Source organism: Oncorhynchus kisutch, unplaced genomic scaffold (assembly GCF_002021735.2).
Source record: "Oncorhynchus kisutch isolate 150728-3 unplaced genomic scaffold, Okis_V2 scaffold4016, whole genome shotgun sequence".
Lineage (NCBI taxonomy): Eukaryota > Metazoa > Chordata > Actinopteri > Salmoniformes > Salmonidae > Oncorhynchus > Oncorhynchus kisutch.
The window spans coordinates 40001-59985 of record NW_022265961.1 but is presented as its reverse complement, the minus strand read 5'-3'; the positions used below and the strand labels follow the sequence as shown (position 1 = coordinate 59985).

Here is a 19985-nt window from a genome sequence, read left to right as displayed (position 1 = left end):
CATGCCCAATGGGTGACATGTCTATCCAGAGCATCCCAAACATGCCCAATGGGTGACATGTCTATCCAGAGCATCCCAAACATGCTCAATGGGTGACATGTCTATCCAGAGCATCCCAAACATGCTCAATGGGTGACATGTCTATCCAGAGCATCCCAAACATGCTCAATGGGTGACATGTCTATCCAGAGCATCCCAAACATGCTCAATGGGTGACATGTCTATCCAGAGCATCCCAAACGTGCCCAATGGGTGACATGTCTATCCAGAGCATCCCAAACGTGCCCAATGGGTGACATGTCTATCCAGAGCATCCCAAACATGCTCAATGGGTGACATGTCTATCCAGAGCATCCCAAACATGCTCAATGGGTGACATGTCTATCCAGAGCATCCCAAACATGCCCAATGGGTGACATGTCTATCCAGAGCATCCCAAACATGCTCAATGGGTGACATGTCTATCCAGAGCATCCCAAACATGCTCAATGGGTGACATGTCTATCCAGAGCATCCCAAACATGCTCAATGGGTGACATGTCTATCCAGAGCATCCCAAACATGCTCAATGGGTGACATGTCTATCCAGAGCATCCCAAACATGCTCAATGGGTGACATGTCTATCCAGAGCATCCCAAACATGCTCAATGGGTGACGTGTCTATCCAGAGCATCCCAAACATGCTCAATGGGTGACATGTCTATCCAGAGCATCCCAAACATGCTCATTGGGTGACATGTCTATCCAGAGCATCCCAAACCTGCTCAATGGGTGACATGTCTATCCAGAGCATCCCAAACATGCTCAATGGGTGACATGTCTATCCAGAGCATCCCAAACGTGCTCAATGGGTGACATGTCTATCCAGAGCATCCCAAACGTGCTCAATGGGTGACATGTCTATCCAGAGCATCCCAAACGTGCTCAATGGGTGACATGTCTATCCAGAGCATCCCAAACGTGCTCAATGGGTGACATGCCTATCCAGAGCATCCCAAACATGCTCAATGGGTGACATGCCTATCCAGAGCATCCCAAACGTGCTCAATGGGTGACATGTCTATCCAGAGCATCCCAAACGTGCCCAATGGGTGACATGTCTATCCAGAGCATCCCAAACGTGCCCAATGGGTGACACGTCTATCCAGAGCATCCCAAACGTGCTCAATGGGTGACACGTCAATCCAGAGCATCCCAAACGTGCTCAATGGGTGACACGTCAATCCAGAGCATCCCAAACGTGCTCAATGGGTGACACGTCTATCCAGAGCATCCCAAACATGCCCAATGGGTGACATGTCTATCCAGAGCATCCCAAACATGCTCAATGGGTGACACGTCTATCCAGAGCATCCCAAACATGCCCAATGGGTGACACGTCTATCCAGAGCATCCCAAACATGCCCAATGGGTGACACGTCTATCCAGAGCATCCCAAACATGCCCAATGGGTGACACGTCTATCCAGAGCATCCCAAACATGCTCAATGGGTGACACGTCTATCCAGAGCATCCCAAACATGCTCAATGGGTGACACGTGTATCCAGAGCATCCCAAACATGCTCAATGGGTGACACGTGTATCCAGAGCATCCCAAACATGCTCAATGGGTGACACGTCTATCCAGAGCATCCCAAACATGCTCAATGGGTGACACGTGTATCCAGAGCATCCCAAACATGCTCAATGGGTGACATGTCTATCCAGAGCATCCCAAACATGCTCAATGGGTGACATGTCTATCCAGAGCATCCCAAACATGCTCAATGGGTGACATGTCTATCCAGAGCATCCCAAACATGCCCAATGGGTGACATGTCTATCCAGAGCATCCCAAACATGCCCAATGGGTGACATGTCTATCCAGAGCATCCCAAACATGCCCAATGGGTGACATGTCTATCCAGAGCATCCCAAACATGCTCAATGGGTGACACGTCTATCCAGAGCATCCCAAACATGCTCAATGGGTGACATGTCTATCCAGAGCATCCCAAACATGCTCAATGGGTGACATGTCTATCCAGAGCATCCCAAACATGCTCAATGGGTGACATGTCTATCCAGAGCATCCCAAACATGCTCAATGGGTGACATGTCTATCCAGAGCATCCCAAACATGCTCAATGGGTGACATGTCTATCCAGAGCATCCCAAACATGCTCAATGGGTGACATGTCTGGTGAGTATGCAGGCCATGGAAGAACATTTTCAGCAGGAATTGTGTTCAGATCCTTTGCAACATGGATCTGCATTATCGTAATGAAACATGATGTGATGGAGGCGGATGAATGGCACGACAATGGGCCTCAGGATCTCATCACGGTATCTCCGTGCATTCAAATAGTATGCCAATTGTGAGGTGGAGATGTAAACCCAGGAAAGGTGGAGACGTAAACCCAGAAAAGGTGGAGACGTAAACCCAGGAAAGGTGGAGACGTAAACCCAGAAAAGGTGGAGACGTAAACCCAGAAAAGGTGGAGACGTAAACCCAGAAAAGGTGGAGACGTAAACCCAGGAAAGGTGGAGACGTAAACCCAGGAAAGGTGGAGACGTAAACCCAGAAAAGGTGGAGACGTAAACCCAGGAAAGGTGGAGACGTAAACCCAGAAAAGGTGGAGACGTAAACCCAGGAAAGGTGGAGACGTAAACCCAGGAAAGGTGGAGACGTAAACCCAGGAAAGGTGGAGACGTAAACCCAGAAAAGGTGGAGACGTAAACCCAGAAAAGGTGGAGACGTAAACCCAGGAAAGGTGGAGACGTAAACCCAGAAAAGGTGGAGACGTAAACCCAGGAAAGGTGGAGACGTAAACCCAGAAAAGGTGGAGACGTAAACCCAGAAAAGGTGGAGACGTAAACCCAGAAAAGGTGGAGACGTAAACCCAGAAAAGGTGGAGACGTAAACCCAGAAAAGGTGGAGACGTAAACCCAGAAAAGGTAGAGACGTAAACCCAGAAAAGGTGGAGACGTAAACCCAGAAAAGGTGGGCAGCGTGGGTGGTGTACCTGGCTGGTACGCTGGCTCTCCCGGGCCACGAGGGCGCGGCGCTCTGCGATGGTCAGATCAAAGTCCTGGAGCACCGGGGCCAGGGCAGGGTTGGCCCCTCCGGCCCACTTCAGACGCTGCTCTATACTGCCCTCTAGTGATGCCAGCTTCTCCTGCAGGGGGGAGAGGACAGATCCAATAAAAAAACACAGACACACAGTCATTAAAGGACTCAGACCAGAGAGAGAAAAGAGAGCATTTTATTTACAGGAGTAGCTAAGAGTAACGGTCTAGTTAGCTATCAAGGGTGACAGATTGGTCAGCAGGTAGCCTAGTGGTTAGAGCGTTGGGCCAGTAACTGAAAAGGTTGCTAGATCGAATCCCCGAGCTGACAAGGTAAAAATCTGTCGTTCTGCCCCTGAACAAGGCAGTTAAACAAACTGTTCCTCAGCTGTCATTGTAAAAAAAATTATTTGTTCTCAACTGACTTGCCAAGTTAAATAAAAAAGATAAATAATAATTGGTGATGACCGACCTGTACAGCAGCGATGGCCGCCTCATCCTGGCTGAGTTTGTAAAGCTTCTTCTTCATACTACTGAGGATGATGGAGCGAGGAGGAGGACTCACACTCATCGGCTGGGTCCTAGGTCCGAGCACGTCCTCATGCTGCCACTGGAACACAGACAGAGGACGGGGTTAATAGGGATAATCCATCCCAAAACACTACTTCCTATGATAAACAATATTTATTGTTGTGAACGAATATTTCATTTTTGTCATCGTAGCAACATGTGAAAATCGATTGCAGCTCAAGTTGACTACAAAACCCACAATACAATGCTCTCTCTGGGGTTGGCCAGCTAGCAAACGTAGCTACACAGAATAATCCCAAAGTCAATATCAGCATGCTAGCTAGCTAGCTGTAAAAACAAAAACGTGCAACTCTGCTACCCAGAGAGTGTGCAGGGAACGGCAACAAGGGCCCTTGCCTCAGACACAAAGGGGCGCATTACGAGATGGTAATTGGTTGAATAATTTGGTACACTGTAGATTGAGCACATACTGTATATATGTTGTCATGACGATATAAACCTGATTATATACTTGTTCTAGAACAAGTATGACGGTACTGTCTATTGGCTGATACAGCAATCTGGAGTGAAGGTAATGGTTTAAAAAACGTTATGAAATGTGATAACACATTATCTCCTGTGACAGAACCATGTACTCTCCATGACCAACAGTATGTGGACACCTGATCGTCAAACATCTCATTCCAAAATCACAGGCATTAATACAGAGTAGGTCCCCCCTTTGCTGCTATAACAGCCTCCACTCTTCTGGGAAGGCTTTCCACTAGATGTTGGAACATTGCTGCTATAACAGCCTCCACTCTTCTGGGAAGGCTTTCCACTAGATGTTGGAACATTGCTGCTATAACAGCCTCCACTCTTCTGGGAAGGCCTTCCACTAGATGTTGGAACATTGCTGCTATAACAGCCTCCACTCTTCTGGGAAGGTTTTCCACTAGATGTTGGAACATTGCTGCTATAACAGCCTCCACTCTTCTGGGAAGGCTTTCCACTAGATGTTGGAACATTGCTGCTATAACAGCCTCCACTCTTCTGGGAAGGCTTTCCACTAGATGTTGGAACATTGCTGCGGGGACTTGCTTCCATTTAGCCACAAGAGCATTGGTGAGGTCGGGCACTGATGTTAGGCGATTGGGCTTGGCTCGCAGTCAGCGTTCCAATTCATCCCAGAGGTGTTTGATGGGGTTGAGGTCAGGGCTCTGTGCAGGCCAGTCAAGATCTTCCAGACTGAGCTCGACAAACCTTTTCTGTATGGACCTGGCTTTGTGCACGGGGGCATTGTCATGCTGAAACAGGAAAGGGCCTTCACCAAACTGTTGCTACAAAGTTGGAAGCACAGAATCGTCTAGAATGTCATTGTATGCTGTAGTGTTAAGATTTCCCTACACTGGAACTAAGGGGCCTGAACCATGAAAAACAGCCCAAGACCATTCTTCCTCCTCCACCAAACTTTACAGTTGTCACTATGCATTGGGGCAGGTAGCGTTCTCCTGGCATCCGCCAAACCCAGATTCATCCGTCGGACCGCCAGATGGTGAATCATCGCTCCAGAGTCCAGAGGCGGCGAGCTTTACACCACTCCAGGCCGACGCTTAACACTGCACATGGTGATCTTAGTCTTGTGTGTGGCTGCTCGGCCATGGAAACCCATTTCATGAAGCTCTCGACGAACAGTTATTGTGCTGATGTTGCTTCCAGAAGGCAGTTGGGAACTCAGCAATGAGTGTTGCAACCGAGGACTGACGATTCTTAAGAGCTACGCGCTTCAGCACTCTGCGGTCCTGTTCTGTGAGCCTGTGTGGCCTACCACTTCGCGGCTGAGCCGTTGTTGCTCCTAGACGTTTCCACTTCACAATAACAGCACTCACAGTTGACCCGGGCAGCTCTATCAGGGCAGAAATTTGACCAACTAACTTGTTGGAAAGGTGGCATCCTATGACGGTGCCACATTGAAAGTCACTGAACTCTCCAGTAAGCACATTCTACTGCCAATGTTTGTCTATGGAGATTGCATGGCTGTGTGCTTGATTATACACCTGTCGGCAACAGGGTGTGGCTTAAATAGCCGAATCCACACATTTTAATGGGTGTCCCACATACTCGTGTGTGTGTATATATATATATATATATATAGTGTAGCTATGACGCGTTCCTACACGATTTTTTGATTTCTCAAACAGACCACTTAGTGGTTAAATCATGTTATTTAACCCACTGATACAACACAGGCTTTTACCAAATTGACAGGGGTTTCATGATTTATATTCCTGGGGGTGGATTATCCCTTTAACTAACAAACACACACACGCTGGGTCCTAGAACCTATCAAGTCTTCATGCTGCCACTGGGCTACACAGAGACAGGACAGGGTTAACCCACCCCCCCCCCCCCTCCTCCTCTCACCTGGAACATGGTGATGTGTAGCTGGGTGCGTTGCAGGGAGACCTTGGCAGCGTCCAGGCTGGTCTCCAGGCGTCTGAGCAGGTCCAGTTTCTTCCAGGCCGTGTCGTAGGAGGACGCCAGCACCGTGCCTCTGTTCAGTAGCAGCTGAGACATACGGCCTGCGCCCAGACCCTGCACCACTGTTTGCTTACACAACTCATCCAGCGACACCTGGACAATTAACAACCACACATTAAATCAGGACAGAACATGTATGAGGACACTATAACATGTTGATCGATCAGGTCCCTAACATTCCACTTCCTCCTTCCTATAACATTCCACTTCCTACCTTTTCCTTCCTATAACATTCCACGGCCTCCTTCCTATAACATTCCACTTCCTCCTTCCTGTAACATTCCACTTCCTCCTTCCTGTAACATTCCACTTCCTCCTTCCTGTAACATTCCACTTCCTCCTTCCTATAACATTCCACTTCCTCCTTCCTATAACATTCCACTTCCTCCTTCCTATAACATTCCACTTCCTCCTTCCTGTAACATTCCACGGCCTCCTTCCTGTAACATTCCACGGCCTCCTTCCTATAACATTCCACGGCCTCCTTCCTATAACATTCCACGGCCTCCTTCCTATAACATTCCACGGCCTCCTTCCTATAACATTCCACGGCCTCCTTCCTATAACATTCCACGGCCTCCTTCCTATAACATTCCACGGCCTCCTTCCTATAACATTCCACGGCCTCCTTCCTATAACATTCCACGGCCTCCTTCCTATAACATTCCACGGCCTCCTTCCTATAACATTCCACGGCCTCCTTCCTATAACATTCCACGGCCTCCTTCCTATAACATTCCACGGCCTCCTTCCTATAACATTCCACAGCCTCCTTCCTATAACATTCCACGGCCTCCTTCCTATAACATTCCACGGCCTCCTTCCTATAACATTCCACGGCCTCCTTCCTATAACATTCCACGGCCTCCTTCCTACCTTGCCGTCGGCTCCAAAGTCCTTGGCCTCCACCTGCGCGGTAAGATCCAGACCCAGGGCAGACAGAGTGCTGCAGAGAGACAGACCCAGGGTCTGGGTGGGAAGACCAATCAGCATCTGACGGACAAACTCTGCTGTGAACGCCTTGATGGGCCGGGTCATCTGCTCCTCGCTCACTACCACCGCCGCCGCCGCCCCCCGGAACAGGGGCTTCCCTGGTAGACCTACACCCCCCAGACCCACTACTGGGCCGTTGGAGGGAGGAGGGTCCTCAGACACTGGGGGGCACGTACCTGGGAGGGAGGGAGGGGGGGAGAGAGAGAGGGGGTCAAACGCACTATATATATATATATAATGTTTCAGATACTGTTTCATAAGGCTGGGAATTGCCAGGGACCTCACAATACAATATTATCATACTTAGGTGGCGATACGATAAGTATTTAGATTCCTACGATTCTATATGGATTACTATTCGATAGTGATTTTGTGAGTCGATGTTCCAAACATACTGCTCACTATACGTCTGCTGCAGAGAGACGAGAGAGAGCCATGAGAAAACAAGTTTAGGTCAGCCAGGGAGACAGAAGCCAGGGAGACAGAAGCCAGGGAGACAGAAGCCAGGGAGACAGAAGCCAGGGAGACAGAAGCCAGGGAGACAGAAGCCAGGGAGACAGAAGCCAGGGAGACAGAAGCCAGGGAGACAGAAGCCAGGGAGACAGAAGCCAGGGAGACAGAAGCCAGGGAGACAGAAGCCAGGGAGACAGAAGTGCTAAAAACCAACTCCATTTAGACAGTTAGAGAACAAGCTGAGAGAACATCATGGAGTTCTGGAGCAGAAACAGACAACTAGCAATCGTCAAAACGGTACGATATATTGTCAATAATAATATCCTGATAAGTATCTGTATGTATTTAAACCGTTTCTCTAGTTGAAAAAGGTTTTTTATAAAAACAGAGTGGATGAAACCTTGTTTCCTAAGACCCTCCCCCTTTCTTCATCTGACACAAAGAATCTCTCAGATACCGACTGTACAGTGTTGACCTCTACTGCCATTCTGGATCTGAGTGACAGGACAACGCTCATAACAGACACATGACGTTAGTGTTGACCTCTACTGCCGTTCTGGATCTGAGTGACAGGACAACGCTCATAACAGACACATGACGTTAGTGTTGACCTCTACTGCCGTTCTGGATCTGAGTGACAGGACAACGCTCATAACAGACACATGACGTTAGTGTTGACCTCTACTGCCGTTCTGGATCTGAGTGACAGGACAACGCTCATAACAGACACATGACGTTAGTGTTGACCTCTACTGCCGTTCTGGATCTGAGTGACAGGACAACGCTCATAACAGACACATGACGTTAGTGTTGACCTCTACTGCCGTTCTGGATCTGAGTGACAGGACAACGCTCATAACAGACACATGACGTTAGTGTTGACCTCTACTGCCGTTCTGGATCTGAGTGACAGGACAACGCTCATAACAGACACATGACGTTAGTGTTGACCTCTACTGCCGTTCTGGATGGGAGTGACAGGACAACGCTCATAACAGACACATGACGTTAGTTTTGACCTCTACTGCCGTTCTGGATCTGAGTGACAGGACAACGCTCATAACAGACACATGACGTTAGTGTTGACCTCTACTGCCGTTCTGGATCTGAGTGACAGGACAACGCTCATAACAGACACATGACGTTAGTGTTGACCTCTACTGCCGTTCTGGATCTGAGTGACAGGACAACGCTCATAACAGACACATGACGTTAGTGTTGACCTCTACTGCCGTTCTGGATCTGAGTGACAGGACAACGCTCATAACAGACACATGACGTTAGTGTTGACCTCTACTGCCGTTCTGGATCTGAGTGACAGGACAACGCTCATAACAGACACATGACGTTAGTGTTGACCTCTACTGCCGTTCTGGATCTGAGTGACAGGACAACGCTCATAACAGACACATGACGTTAGTGTTGACCTCTACTGCCGTTCTGGATCTGAGTGACAGGACAACGCTCATAACAGACACATGACGTTAGTGTTGACCTCTACTGCCGTTCTGGATCTGAGTGACAGGACAACGCTCATAACAGACACATGACGTTAGTGTTGACCTCTACTGCCGTTCTGGATCTGAGTGACAGGACAACGCTCATAACAGACACATGACGTTAGTGTTGACCTCTACTGCCGTTCTGGATCTGAGTGACAGGACAACGCTCATAACAGACACATGACGTTAGTGTTGACCTCTACTGCCGTTCTGGATCTGAGTGACAGGACAACGCTCATAACAGACACATGACGTTAGTGTTGACCTCTACTGCCGTTCTGGATCTGAGTGACAGGACAACGCTCATAACAGACACATGACATTTGAAACGTCTTGATTCTTTTCTAACTAGTGTAATAATGACTGTTTTAACTTTTTATTTCACTTAGTGTTTGTTTGTTATCTACCTCACTTACTTTGGTAATGTAAACATATGTTTCCCCGGCCTATGACCCCTTAAATTGAAAATGAATTTTGACACAGAGAGAGACTATAAAGCCATCCGTGTTCTCACCAGAGAGTGTCTGAGCGAAGGATCCACACAGAGAGACTATAAAGCCATCAGTATTCTCACCAGAGAGTGTCTGAGCGAAGGATCCACACAGAGAGACTATATAAAGCCATCAGTATTCTCACCAGAGAGTGTCTGAGCGAAGGATCCACACAGAGAGACTATATAAAGCCATCAGTATTCTCACCAGAGAGTGTCTGAGCGAAGGATCCACACAGAGAGAATATATAAAGCCATCCGTGTTCTCACCAGAGTGTCTGAGCGAAGGATCCACACAGACTATAAAGCCATCCGTGTTCTCACCAGAGAGTGTCTGAGCGAAGGATCCACACAGAGAGACTATAAAGCCATCCGTGTTCTCACCAGAGTGTCTGAGCGAAGGATCCACACAGACTATAAAGCCATCCGTGTTCTCACCAGAGAGTGTCTGAGCGAAGGATCCACACAGAGAGACTATAAAGCCATCCGTGTTCTCACCAGAGTGTCTGAGCGAAGGATCCACACAGACTATAAAGCCATCCGTGTTCTCACCAGAGAGTGTCTGAGTGAAGGATCCACACAGAGAGACTATAAAGCCATCAGTATTCTCACCAGAGAGTGTCTGAGCGAAGGATCCACACAGAGAGACTATAAAGCCATCAGTATTCTCACCAGAGAGTGTCTGAGCGAAGGATCCTCACAGACTATAAAGCCATCCGTGTTCTCACCAGAGAGTGTCTGAGCGAAGGATCCACACAGAGAGACTATAAAGCCATCAGTATTCTCACCAGAGAGTGTCTGAGCGAAGGATCCACACAGAGAGACTATATAAAGCCATCAGTATTCTCACCAGAGAGTGTCTGAGCGAAGGATCCACACAGAGAGACTATATAATGCCATCAGTATTCTCACCAGAGAGTGTCTGAGCGAAGGATCCACACAGAGAGACTATAAAGCCATCAGTGTTCTCACCAGAGAGTGTCTGAGCGAAGGATCCACACAGAGAGACTATATAAAGCCATCAGTATTCTCACCAGAGTGTCTGAGCGAAGGATCCACACAGAGAGACTATAAAGCCATCAGTATTCTCACCAGAGAGTGTCTGAGCGAAGCATCCACACAGAGAGACTATATAAAGCCATCAGTATTCTCACCAGAGAGTGTCTGAGTGAAGGATTCACACAGAGAGACTATAAAGCCATCAGTATTCTCACCAGAGAGTGTCTGAGCGAAGGATCCACACAGAGAGACTATATAAAGCCATCAGTATTCTCACCAGAGAGTGTCTGAGTGAAGGATCCACACAGAGAGACTATAAAGCCATCAGTATTCTCACCAGAGAGTGTCTGAGCGAAGGATCCACACAGAGAGACTATATAAAGCCATCAGTATTCTCACCAGAGAGTGTCTGAGCGAAGGATCCACACAGAGAGACTATATAAAGCCATCAGTATTCTCAGAGAGTGTCTGAGTGAAGGATCCACACAGAGAGACTATAAAGCCATCAGTATTCTCACCAGAGAGTGTCTGAGCGAAGGATCCACACAGAGAGACTATATAAAGCCATCAGTATTCTCACCAGAGAGTGTCTGAGTGAAGGATCCACACAGAGAGACTATAAAGCCATCAGTATTCTCACCAGAGAGTGTCTGAGCGAAGGATCCACACAGAGAGACTATATAAAGCCATCAGTATTCTCACCAGAGAGTGTCTGAGCGAAGGATCCACACAGAGAGACTATATAAAGCCATCAGTATTCTCACCAGAGAGTGTCTGAGCGAAGGATCCACAGAGCCTGAAAAACTCCCTGATGGTTTGGAGTCTCTTGAGGAAGAAGATCTCCTCCAGAACATGTCTGTGAGGACCGCTGTGGAAGAAATGGACCTGGGCCGCCCGCGCCTCACGCATCACATCCACCTTCCTCCACGCCGGCGGTACCTCCATGGAAATCATCTAGAGAGGAGAGGAAATAACGTCATTGAGAGACGGGAGAGTGAGAAGAAAGGAATAGCCTGAGATAAAAGTGACAAACAAATGGAATGTGGAGTGAAGAGGAATAACAAGACAAAGATGAGTTTAAGATGAAAGAGTGATTGAGCCATAAAGAAAGAGGGTGAGAGGGGGGAAAGAGACTGAGAAAGAGGGTGAGAGGGGGGAAAGAGACTGAGAAAGAGGGTGAGAGGGGGGGGAAAGAGCTTGAGAAAGAGAGAGGCTGAGAGGGGGGGGGGAAAGAGCTTGAGAAAGAGAGAGGCTGAGAGGGGGGGGGGAAAGAGCTTGAGAAAGAGAGAGGCTGAGAGGGTAAAGAGCTTGAGAAAGAGAGAGGCTGAGAGGGTAAAGAGCTTGAGAAAGAGAGAGGCTGAGAGGGTAAAGAGCTTGAGAAAGAGAGAGGCTGAGAGGGTAAAGAGCTTGAGAAAGAGAGAGGCTGAGAGGGTAAAGAGCTTGAGAAAGTGAGAGGCTGAGAGGGTAAAGAGCTTGAGAAAGGGAGAGGCTGAGAGAGAGAGAGAGAGAGAGAGAGAGGCTGAGAGAGGGGAAAGAGATTGAGAAAGAGAGAGGCTGAGAGAGGGGAAAGAGCTTGAGAAAGAGAGAGGCTGAGAGGGGGGAAAGAGCTTGAGAAAGAGAGAGGCTGAGAGGGTAAAGAGATTGAGAAAGAGGGTGAGGGGGGGGAAAGAGCTTGAGAAAGAGAGAGGCTGAGAGAGGGGAAAGAGCTTGAGAAAGAGAGAGGCTGAGAGGGGAAAGAGCTTGAGAAAGAGAGAGGCTGAGAGGGGAAAGAGCTTGAGAAAAGAGAGAGGCTGAGAGGGGAAAGAGCTTGAGAAAGGGAGAGGCTGAGAGGGTAAAGAGATTGAGAAAGAGAGAGGCTGAGAGGGGAAAGAGATTGAGAAAGAGGGTGAGAGGGGGGGGAAAGAGTTTGAGAAAGAGAGAGGCTGAGAGGGAAAAGAGCTTGAGAAAGAGAGAGGCTGAGAGGGAAAAGAGCTTGAGAAAGAGAGAGGCTGAGAGGGTAAAGAGCTTGAGAAAGAGAGAGGCTGAGAGGGGGGAAAGAGCTTGAGAAAGAGAGGCTGAGAAGGGAAAGAGCTTGAGAAAGAGAGGCTGAGAAGGGAAAGAGCTTGAGAAAGAGAGAGGCTGAGAGGGTAAAGAGCTTGAGAAAGAGAGAGGCTGAGAGGGTAAAGAGATTGAGAAAGAGAGAGGCTGAGAGGGGAAAGAGATTGAGAAAGAGAGAGGGTGAGAGGGGGGAAAGAGCTTGAGAAAGAGAGGCTGAGAAGGGAAAGAGCTTGAGAAAGAGAGGCTGAGAGGGTAAAGAGCTTGAGAAAGGGAGAGGCTGAGAGAGAGAGAGAGAGAGAGAGAGAGAGAGAGAGAGAGAGAGGCTGAGAGAGGGGAAAGAGATTGAGAAAGAGATGGAGAAAGAGAGGCTGAGAGGGGGGAAAGAGCTTGAGAAAGAGAGAGGCTGAGTGGGTAAAGAGATTGAGAAAGAGGGTGAGGGGGGGGAAAGAGCTTGAGAAAGAGAGAGGCTGAGAGAGGGGAAAGAGCTTGAGAAAGTGAGAGGCTGAGAGAGAGAGGCTGAGAGAGGGGAAAGAGATTGAGAAAGAGAGGCTGAGAGAGGGGAAAGAGATTGAGAAAGAGATTGAGAAAGAGAGAGGGTGAGAGGGTAAAGAGATTGAGAAAGAGAGAGAGAGAGGGAGAGAGAGGACATTGAGGAAGTAGATGTGTAACCTTCTCTGTGAGCTGCCCGAAGGCGGTCTCTAGCTGAGCAAACATGCCATCGAAGGCCACCAGCAGCATCTGACCGGCGGACATCTTAGGAGAGTCCTGTCCCACGGCATCCATACTGGCCCCTGGAGGCTGCATCAGCTGGCAGTACTGGGCCCGCAACATCCTGCAATGTAACATAACCAATTAACACGAACCCTACTGCCTGTCTGTTCCCAGTACTGGGCCCGCAACATCCTGCAATGTAACATAACCAATTAACACGAACCCTACTGCCTGTCTGTTCCCAGTACTGGGCCCTCAACATCCTGTAATGTAACATAACCAATTAACACGAACCCTACTGCCTGTCTGTTCCCAGTACTGGGCCCGCAAGATCCTGCAATGTAACTTAACCAATTAACACGAACCCTACTGCCTGTCTGTTCCCAGTACTGGGCCCTCAACATCCTGTAATGTAACATAACCAATTAACACAAACCCTACTGCCTGTCTGTTCCCCTGTTCCAACCTGGTGATGTGGAGACAGTGTCTGTTCTAACCTGGTGATGTGGAGACAGTGTCTGTTCTAACCTGGTGATGTGGAGACAGTGTCTGTTCTAACCTGGTGATGTGGAGACAGTGTCTGTTCTAACCTGGTGATGTGGAGACACTGTGTGTCCGCCTCGTGCTCCAGGCCCATGGCGGCGCTGCGGAGGTGTGTGTGCAGGGCGTCGGCCAGCCCCTGCAGGGAGACCCCGTCTGCACACTGCTCCACTAAAAGGTCCAGCTCCGACAGCATGGTCTCCAGGGTGGCCTCGCCCTTCAACATGCAGCGTAGAGCCTCCGGGAAGATGATCTGACGGAAGTTAGTGTTCAGCTCCTGTGAGGGAGGGGGGGAGGGAGGGAGGAAAAAAGGAAGGAAGGAAGTAAGGAAGGAAGGAAAAAAGGAAGGAAAAAAGGAAGGAAAAAAGGAAGGAAGGAAGGAAGGAAAGGAGGAAAGAAGGAAGGAAGGAAAGGAGGAAAGAAAAAAAGGAAGGAAAGAAGGAAGGAAGGAAAAAAGGAAGGAAGGAAGGAAAGAAGGAAGGAAGGAAAGAAGGAAGGAAAGAAGGAAGGAAGGAAGGAAGGAAGGAAAAAAGGATAGAAGGAAGGAAGGAAGGAAAGGAGGGATCAGCCAGAAAGACAAGCGGACCAGTAAAGGTGGACAACGTCATTCTGATAACATTGGTGAGGGGTTGTTACACTTCCCAAGTTAGAGACCCACTTTCACCCCCCTGGGGGTCCTGTAGGTCTAGATAGTATATTAGGTGTCAACATATCTAGATAGTATATTAGGTGTCAACATGTCCTGTATGTCTAGATAGTATATTAGGTGTCAACATGTCCTGTATGTCTAGATAGTATATTAGGTGTCAACATGTCCTGTACGTCTAGATAGTATATTAGGTGTCAACATGTCCTGTATGTCTAGATAGTATATTAGGTGTCAACATGTCCTGTATGTCTAGATAGTATATTAGGTGTCAACATGTCCTGTAGGTCTAGATAGTATATTAGGTGTCAACATGTCCTGTACGTCTAGATAGTATATTAGGTGTCAACATGTCCTGTATGTCTAGATAGTATATTAGGTGTCAACATGTCCTGTATGTCTAGATAGTATATTAGGTGTCAACATGTCCTGTATGTCTAGATAGTATATTAGGTGTCAACATGTCCTGTATGTCTAGATAGTATATTAGGTGTCAACATGTCCTGTACGTCTAGATAGTATATTAGGTGTCAACATGTCCTGTACGTCTAGATAGTATATTAGGTGTCAACATGTCCTGTACGTCTAGACAGTATATTAGGTGTCAACATGTCCTGTACGTCTAGATAGTATATTAGGTGTCAACATGTCCTGTATGTCTAGATAGTATATTAGGTGTCAACATGTCCTGTATGTCTAGATAGTATATTAGGTGTCAACATGTCCTCTATGTCTCTTGTAAACATTGAGCTAGGAGGCATGCCAGGTCATCTGGAGAGAGAAGGAAATGCATTGCTTCACCATCAGGGGGGGGGTATGTGTGCGTGTGTCCCCCAAACCCGGTAACGGGCCAAAAACAACCACTTCTAGTTAACAGCTTAAATTACGTTTTTAAACCCAAAATAAAATGGAAGGAATTTGTGTTTTTTTTGTTGACACACACTTCTATCCTCACCACACACACTTCTATCCCCACCACACACACACACACACACACACACTTCTATCCTCACCACACACACACACTTCTATCCTCACCACACACACACACTTCTATCCTCACCACACACACACACTTCTATCCTCACCACACACACACACTTCTATCCTCACCACACACACACACTTCTATCCTCACCACACTTCTATCCTCACCACACACACACACACTTCTATCCTCACCACACACACACACTTCTATCCTCACCACACACACACACACACACACTTCTATCCTCACCACACACACACACTTCTATCCTCACCACACACACACACACACACACTTCTATCCTCACCACACACACACACTTCTATCCTCACCACACACACACACTTCTATCCTCACCACACACACACACACACACACTTCTATCCTCACCACACACACACACTTCTATTCCTCACCACACACACACACTTCTATCCTCACCACACACACACTTCTATCTCACCACACACACACACTTCTATCCTCACCACACACACACACTTCTATCCTCACCACACACACACACTTCTATCCTCACCACACACACACACTTCTATCCTCACCACACACACACACTTCTATCCTCACCACACACACACACTTCTATCCTCCACCACACACACACACTTCTATCCTCACCACACACACACACACTTCTATCCTCACCACACACACACACTTCTATCCTCACCACACACACCACACTTCTATCCTCACCACACACACACACTTCTATCCTCACCACACACACACACTTCTATCCTCACCACACACACACACTTCTATCCTCACCACACACACACACTTCTATCCTCACCACACACAGCACACTTCTATCCTCACCACACACACACACTCTATCTCACCACACACACACACTTCTATCCTCACCACACACACTTCTATCCTCACCACACACACACACTTCTATCCTCACCACACACACACACACTTCTATCCTCACCACACACACACACACACACATTCTAATCCTCACCACACACCACCACACTTCTATCCTCACCACACACACACACTTCTATCCTCACCACACACACACACTTCTATCCTCACCACACACACACACTTCTATCCTCACCACACACACACACTTCTATCCTCCACCACACACACACACTTCTATCCTCCACCACACCACACTTCTATCCTCCACCACACACACACACTTCTATCCTCCACCACACACACACACTTCTATCCTCACCACACACACACACTTCTATCCTCACCACACACACACACACACACAACACTTCTATCCTCACCACACACACACACTTCTATCCTCACCACACACACACACTTCTATCCTCACCACACACACACACTTCTATCCTCACCACACACACACACTTCTATCCTCACCACACACACACACACTTCTATCCTCACCACACACACACACACTTCTATCCTCACCACACACACACACACTTCTATCCTCACCACACACACACTTCTATCCTCACCACACACACACACACTTCTATCCTCACCACACACACACACACACACACACACTTCTATCCTCACCACACACACACTTCTATCCTCCACCACACACACACACTTCTATCCTCCACCACACACACACACTTCTATCCTCCACCACACACACACACTTCTATCCTCACCACACACACACACTTCTATCCTCACCACACACACACACTTCTATCCTCACCACACACACACACTTCTATCCTCACCACACACACACACACTTCTATCCTCACCACACACACACACACTTCTATCCTCACCACACACACACACACTTCTATCCTCACCACACACACACACACACTTCTATCCTCCACCACACACACACACTTCTATCCTCACCACACACACACACTTCTATCCTCACCACACACACACACTTCTATCCTCACCACACACACACACTTCTATCCTCACCACACACACACACTTCTATCCTCACCACACTTCTATCCTCACCACACACACACACTTCTATCCTCACCACACACACACACTTCTATCCTCACCACACACACACACACACACACACTTCTATCCTCACCACACACACACACTTCTATCCTCACCACACACACACACTTCTATCCTCACCACACACACACACTTCTATCCTCACCACACACACACACTTCTATCCTCACCACACACACACACTTCTATCCTCACCACACACACACACTTCTATCCTCACCACACACACACACTTCTATCCTCACCACACACACACACACTTCTATCCTCCACCACACACACACACTTCCTATCTCACCACACACACACACTTCTATCCTCACCACACACACACTTCTATCCTCACCACACCACACACTTCTATCCTCACCACACACACACTTCTATCCTCACCACACACACACACTTCTATCCTCACCACACACACACACACTCTATCCTCACCACACACACACACTTCTATCCTCACCACACACACACACTTCTATCCTCACCACCACACCACTTTCCTCTATCCTCACACACACACACCTTCTATCCTCCACCACACACACACACTTCTATCCTCACCACACACACACCACTTCTTTCCTCCCCACCACACTTTATTCCACCACCACACTTCTATCCTCACCACACACACACACTTCTATCCTCACCACACACACCCACTTCTATCCTCACCACACCACTACACTTCTATCCTCACCACACACACCACACATTCTATCCTCACCACACACACACACTTCTATCCTCACCACACACACACACTTCTATCCTCACCACAACAACACACTTCTATCCTCACCACACACACCACACTTCTATCCTCACCACACAACACACACTTCTATCCTCACCACACACACACACTTCTATCCTCCACCACACACACTTCTATCCTCACACACACACACACTTCTATCCTCACCACACACACACACTTCTATCCTCACCAACACACACCACACACACACTTCTACCTCACCACACACACACACTTCTATCCTCACCACACACACACACTTCTATCCTCACCACACACACACACTTCTATCCTCACCACACACACACACTTCTATCCTCACCACACACACACACTTCTATCCTCACCACACACACACACTTCTATCCTCACCAACACACACACTTCTATCCTCCACCACACACACTTCTATCCTCACCACACCACACACTCTATCCTCCACCACACACACACACTTCTATCCTCACCACACACACACCACACACTTATCCACCACACACACACACTTCTATCCTCACCACACACACACACTTCTATCCTCACCACACACACACACTTCTATCCTCACCACACACACACACTTCTATCCTCACCCAGCACACACACACTTCTATCCTCACCACACACACACACACTTCTATCCTCACCACACACACACACACACTTCTATCCTCACCACACACACACACACACTTCTATCCTCACCACACACCACACCACACTTCTATCCTCAACCACACACACCACTTCTATCCTCACCACACACACACACTTCTATCCTCACCACACACACACACTTCTATCTCACCACACCACCACACTTCTATCCTCACCACACACACACACTTCTATCCTCACCACACACACACACACTTCTATCCTCACCACACACACACTTCTATCCTCACCACACACACACACACTTCTATCCTCACCACACACACACACACTTCTATCCTCACCACACACACACACACTTCTATCCTCACCACACACACACACACTTCTATCCTCACCACACACACAACACACACACACACACACACACACACACTTCTATCACTCACACACACACCTTCTATCCTCCACCACACACACACACTTCTATCCTCCACCACACACACACTTCTATCCTCCACCACACACACACACTTCTATCCTCACCACACACACACACTTCTATCCTCACCACACACACACACTTCTATCCTCACCACACACACACACTTCTATCCTCACCACACACACACACTTCTATCCTCACCACACACACCACCACTTCTATCCTCACCACACACACACCACTTCTATCCTCACCACACACACACACACTTCTATCCTCACCACACACACACACACTTCTATCCTCACCACACACACACACACACTTCTATCCTCACCACACACACACACACACTTCTATCCTCACCACACACACACACACACTTCTATCCTCACCACACACACACACACACACACTTCTATCCTCACCACACACACACTTCTATCCTCCACCACACACACACACTTCTATCCTCACCACACACACACACACTTCTATCCTCACCACACACACACACACACACTTCTATCCTCACCACACACACACACACACACTTCTATCCTCACCACACACACACACACACACACACACTTCTATCCTCCACCACACACACACACACACTTCTATCCTCCACCACACACACACACACACACTTCTATCCTCCACCACACACCCCCCATTACACCGTACCT

General features: G+C 48.2%; 1 protein-coding gene across 1 annotated transcript in view; it reads right to left on the bottom strand.

The window, feature by feature from the left end:
• The window catches only part of LOC109883951 (serine/threonine-protein kinase SMG1), a gene marked incomplete at its 5' end in the record, with an annotated part of 73653 nt that overhangs the window by 13984 nt on the left and 39684 nt on the right, over positions 1–19985 (bottom strand). The window contains 8 exon segments of the mRNA XM_031821787.1: positions 3008–3160; positions 3523–3660; positions 5985–6194; positions 6978–7270; positions 11303–11492; positions 13245–13407; positions 13877–14103; positions 19984–19985. The exon segment at positions 19984–19985 is cut by the window's right edge and continues 233 nt beyond it. Coding sequence (XP_031677647.1) covers positions 3008–3160; positions 3523–3660; positions 5985–6194; positions 6978–7270; positions 11303–11492; positions 13245–13407; positions 13877–14103; positions 19984–19985 — 1376 coding nt within the window.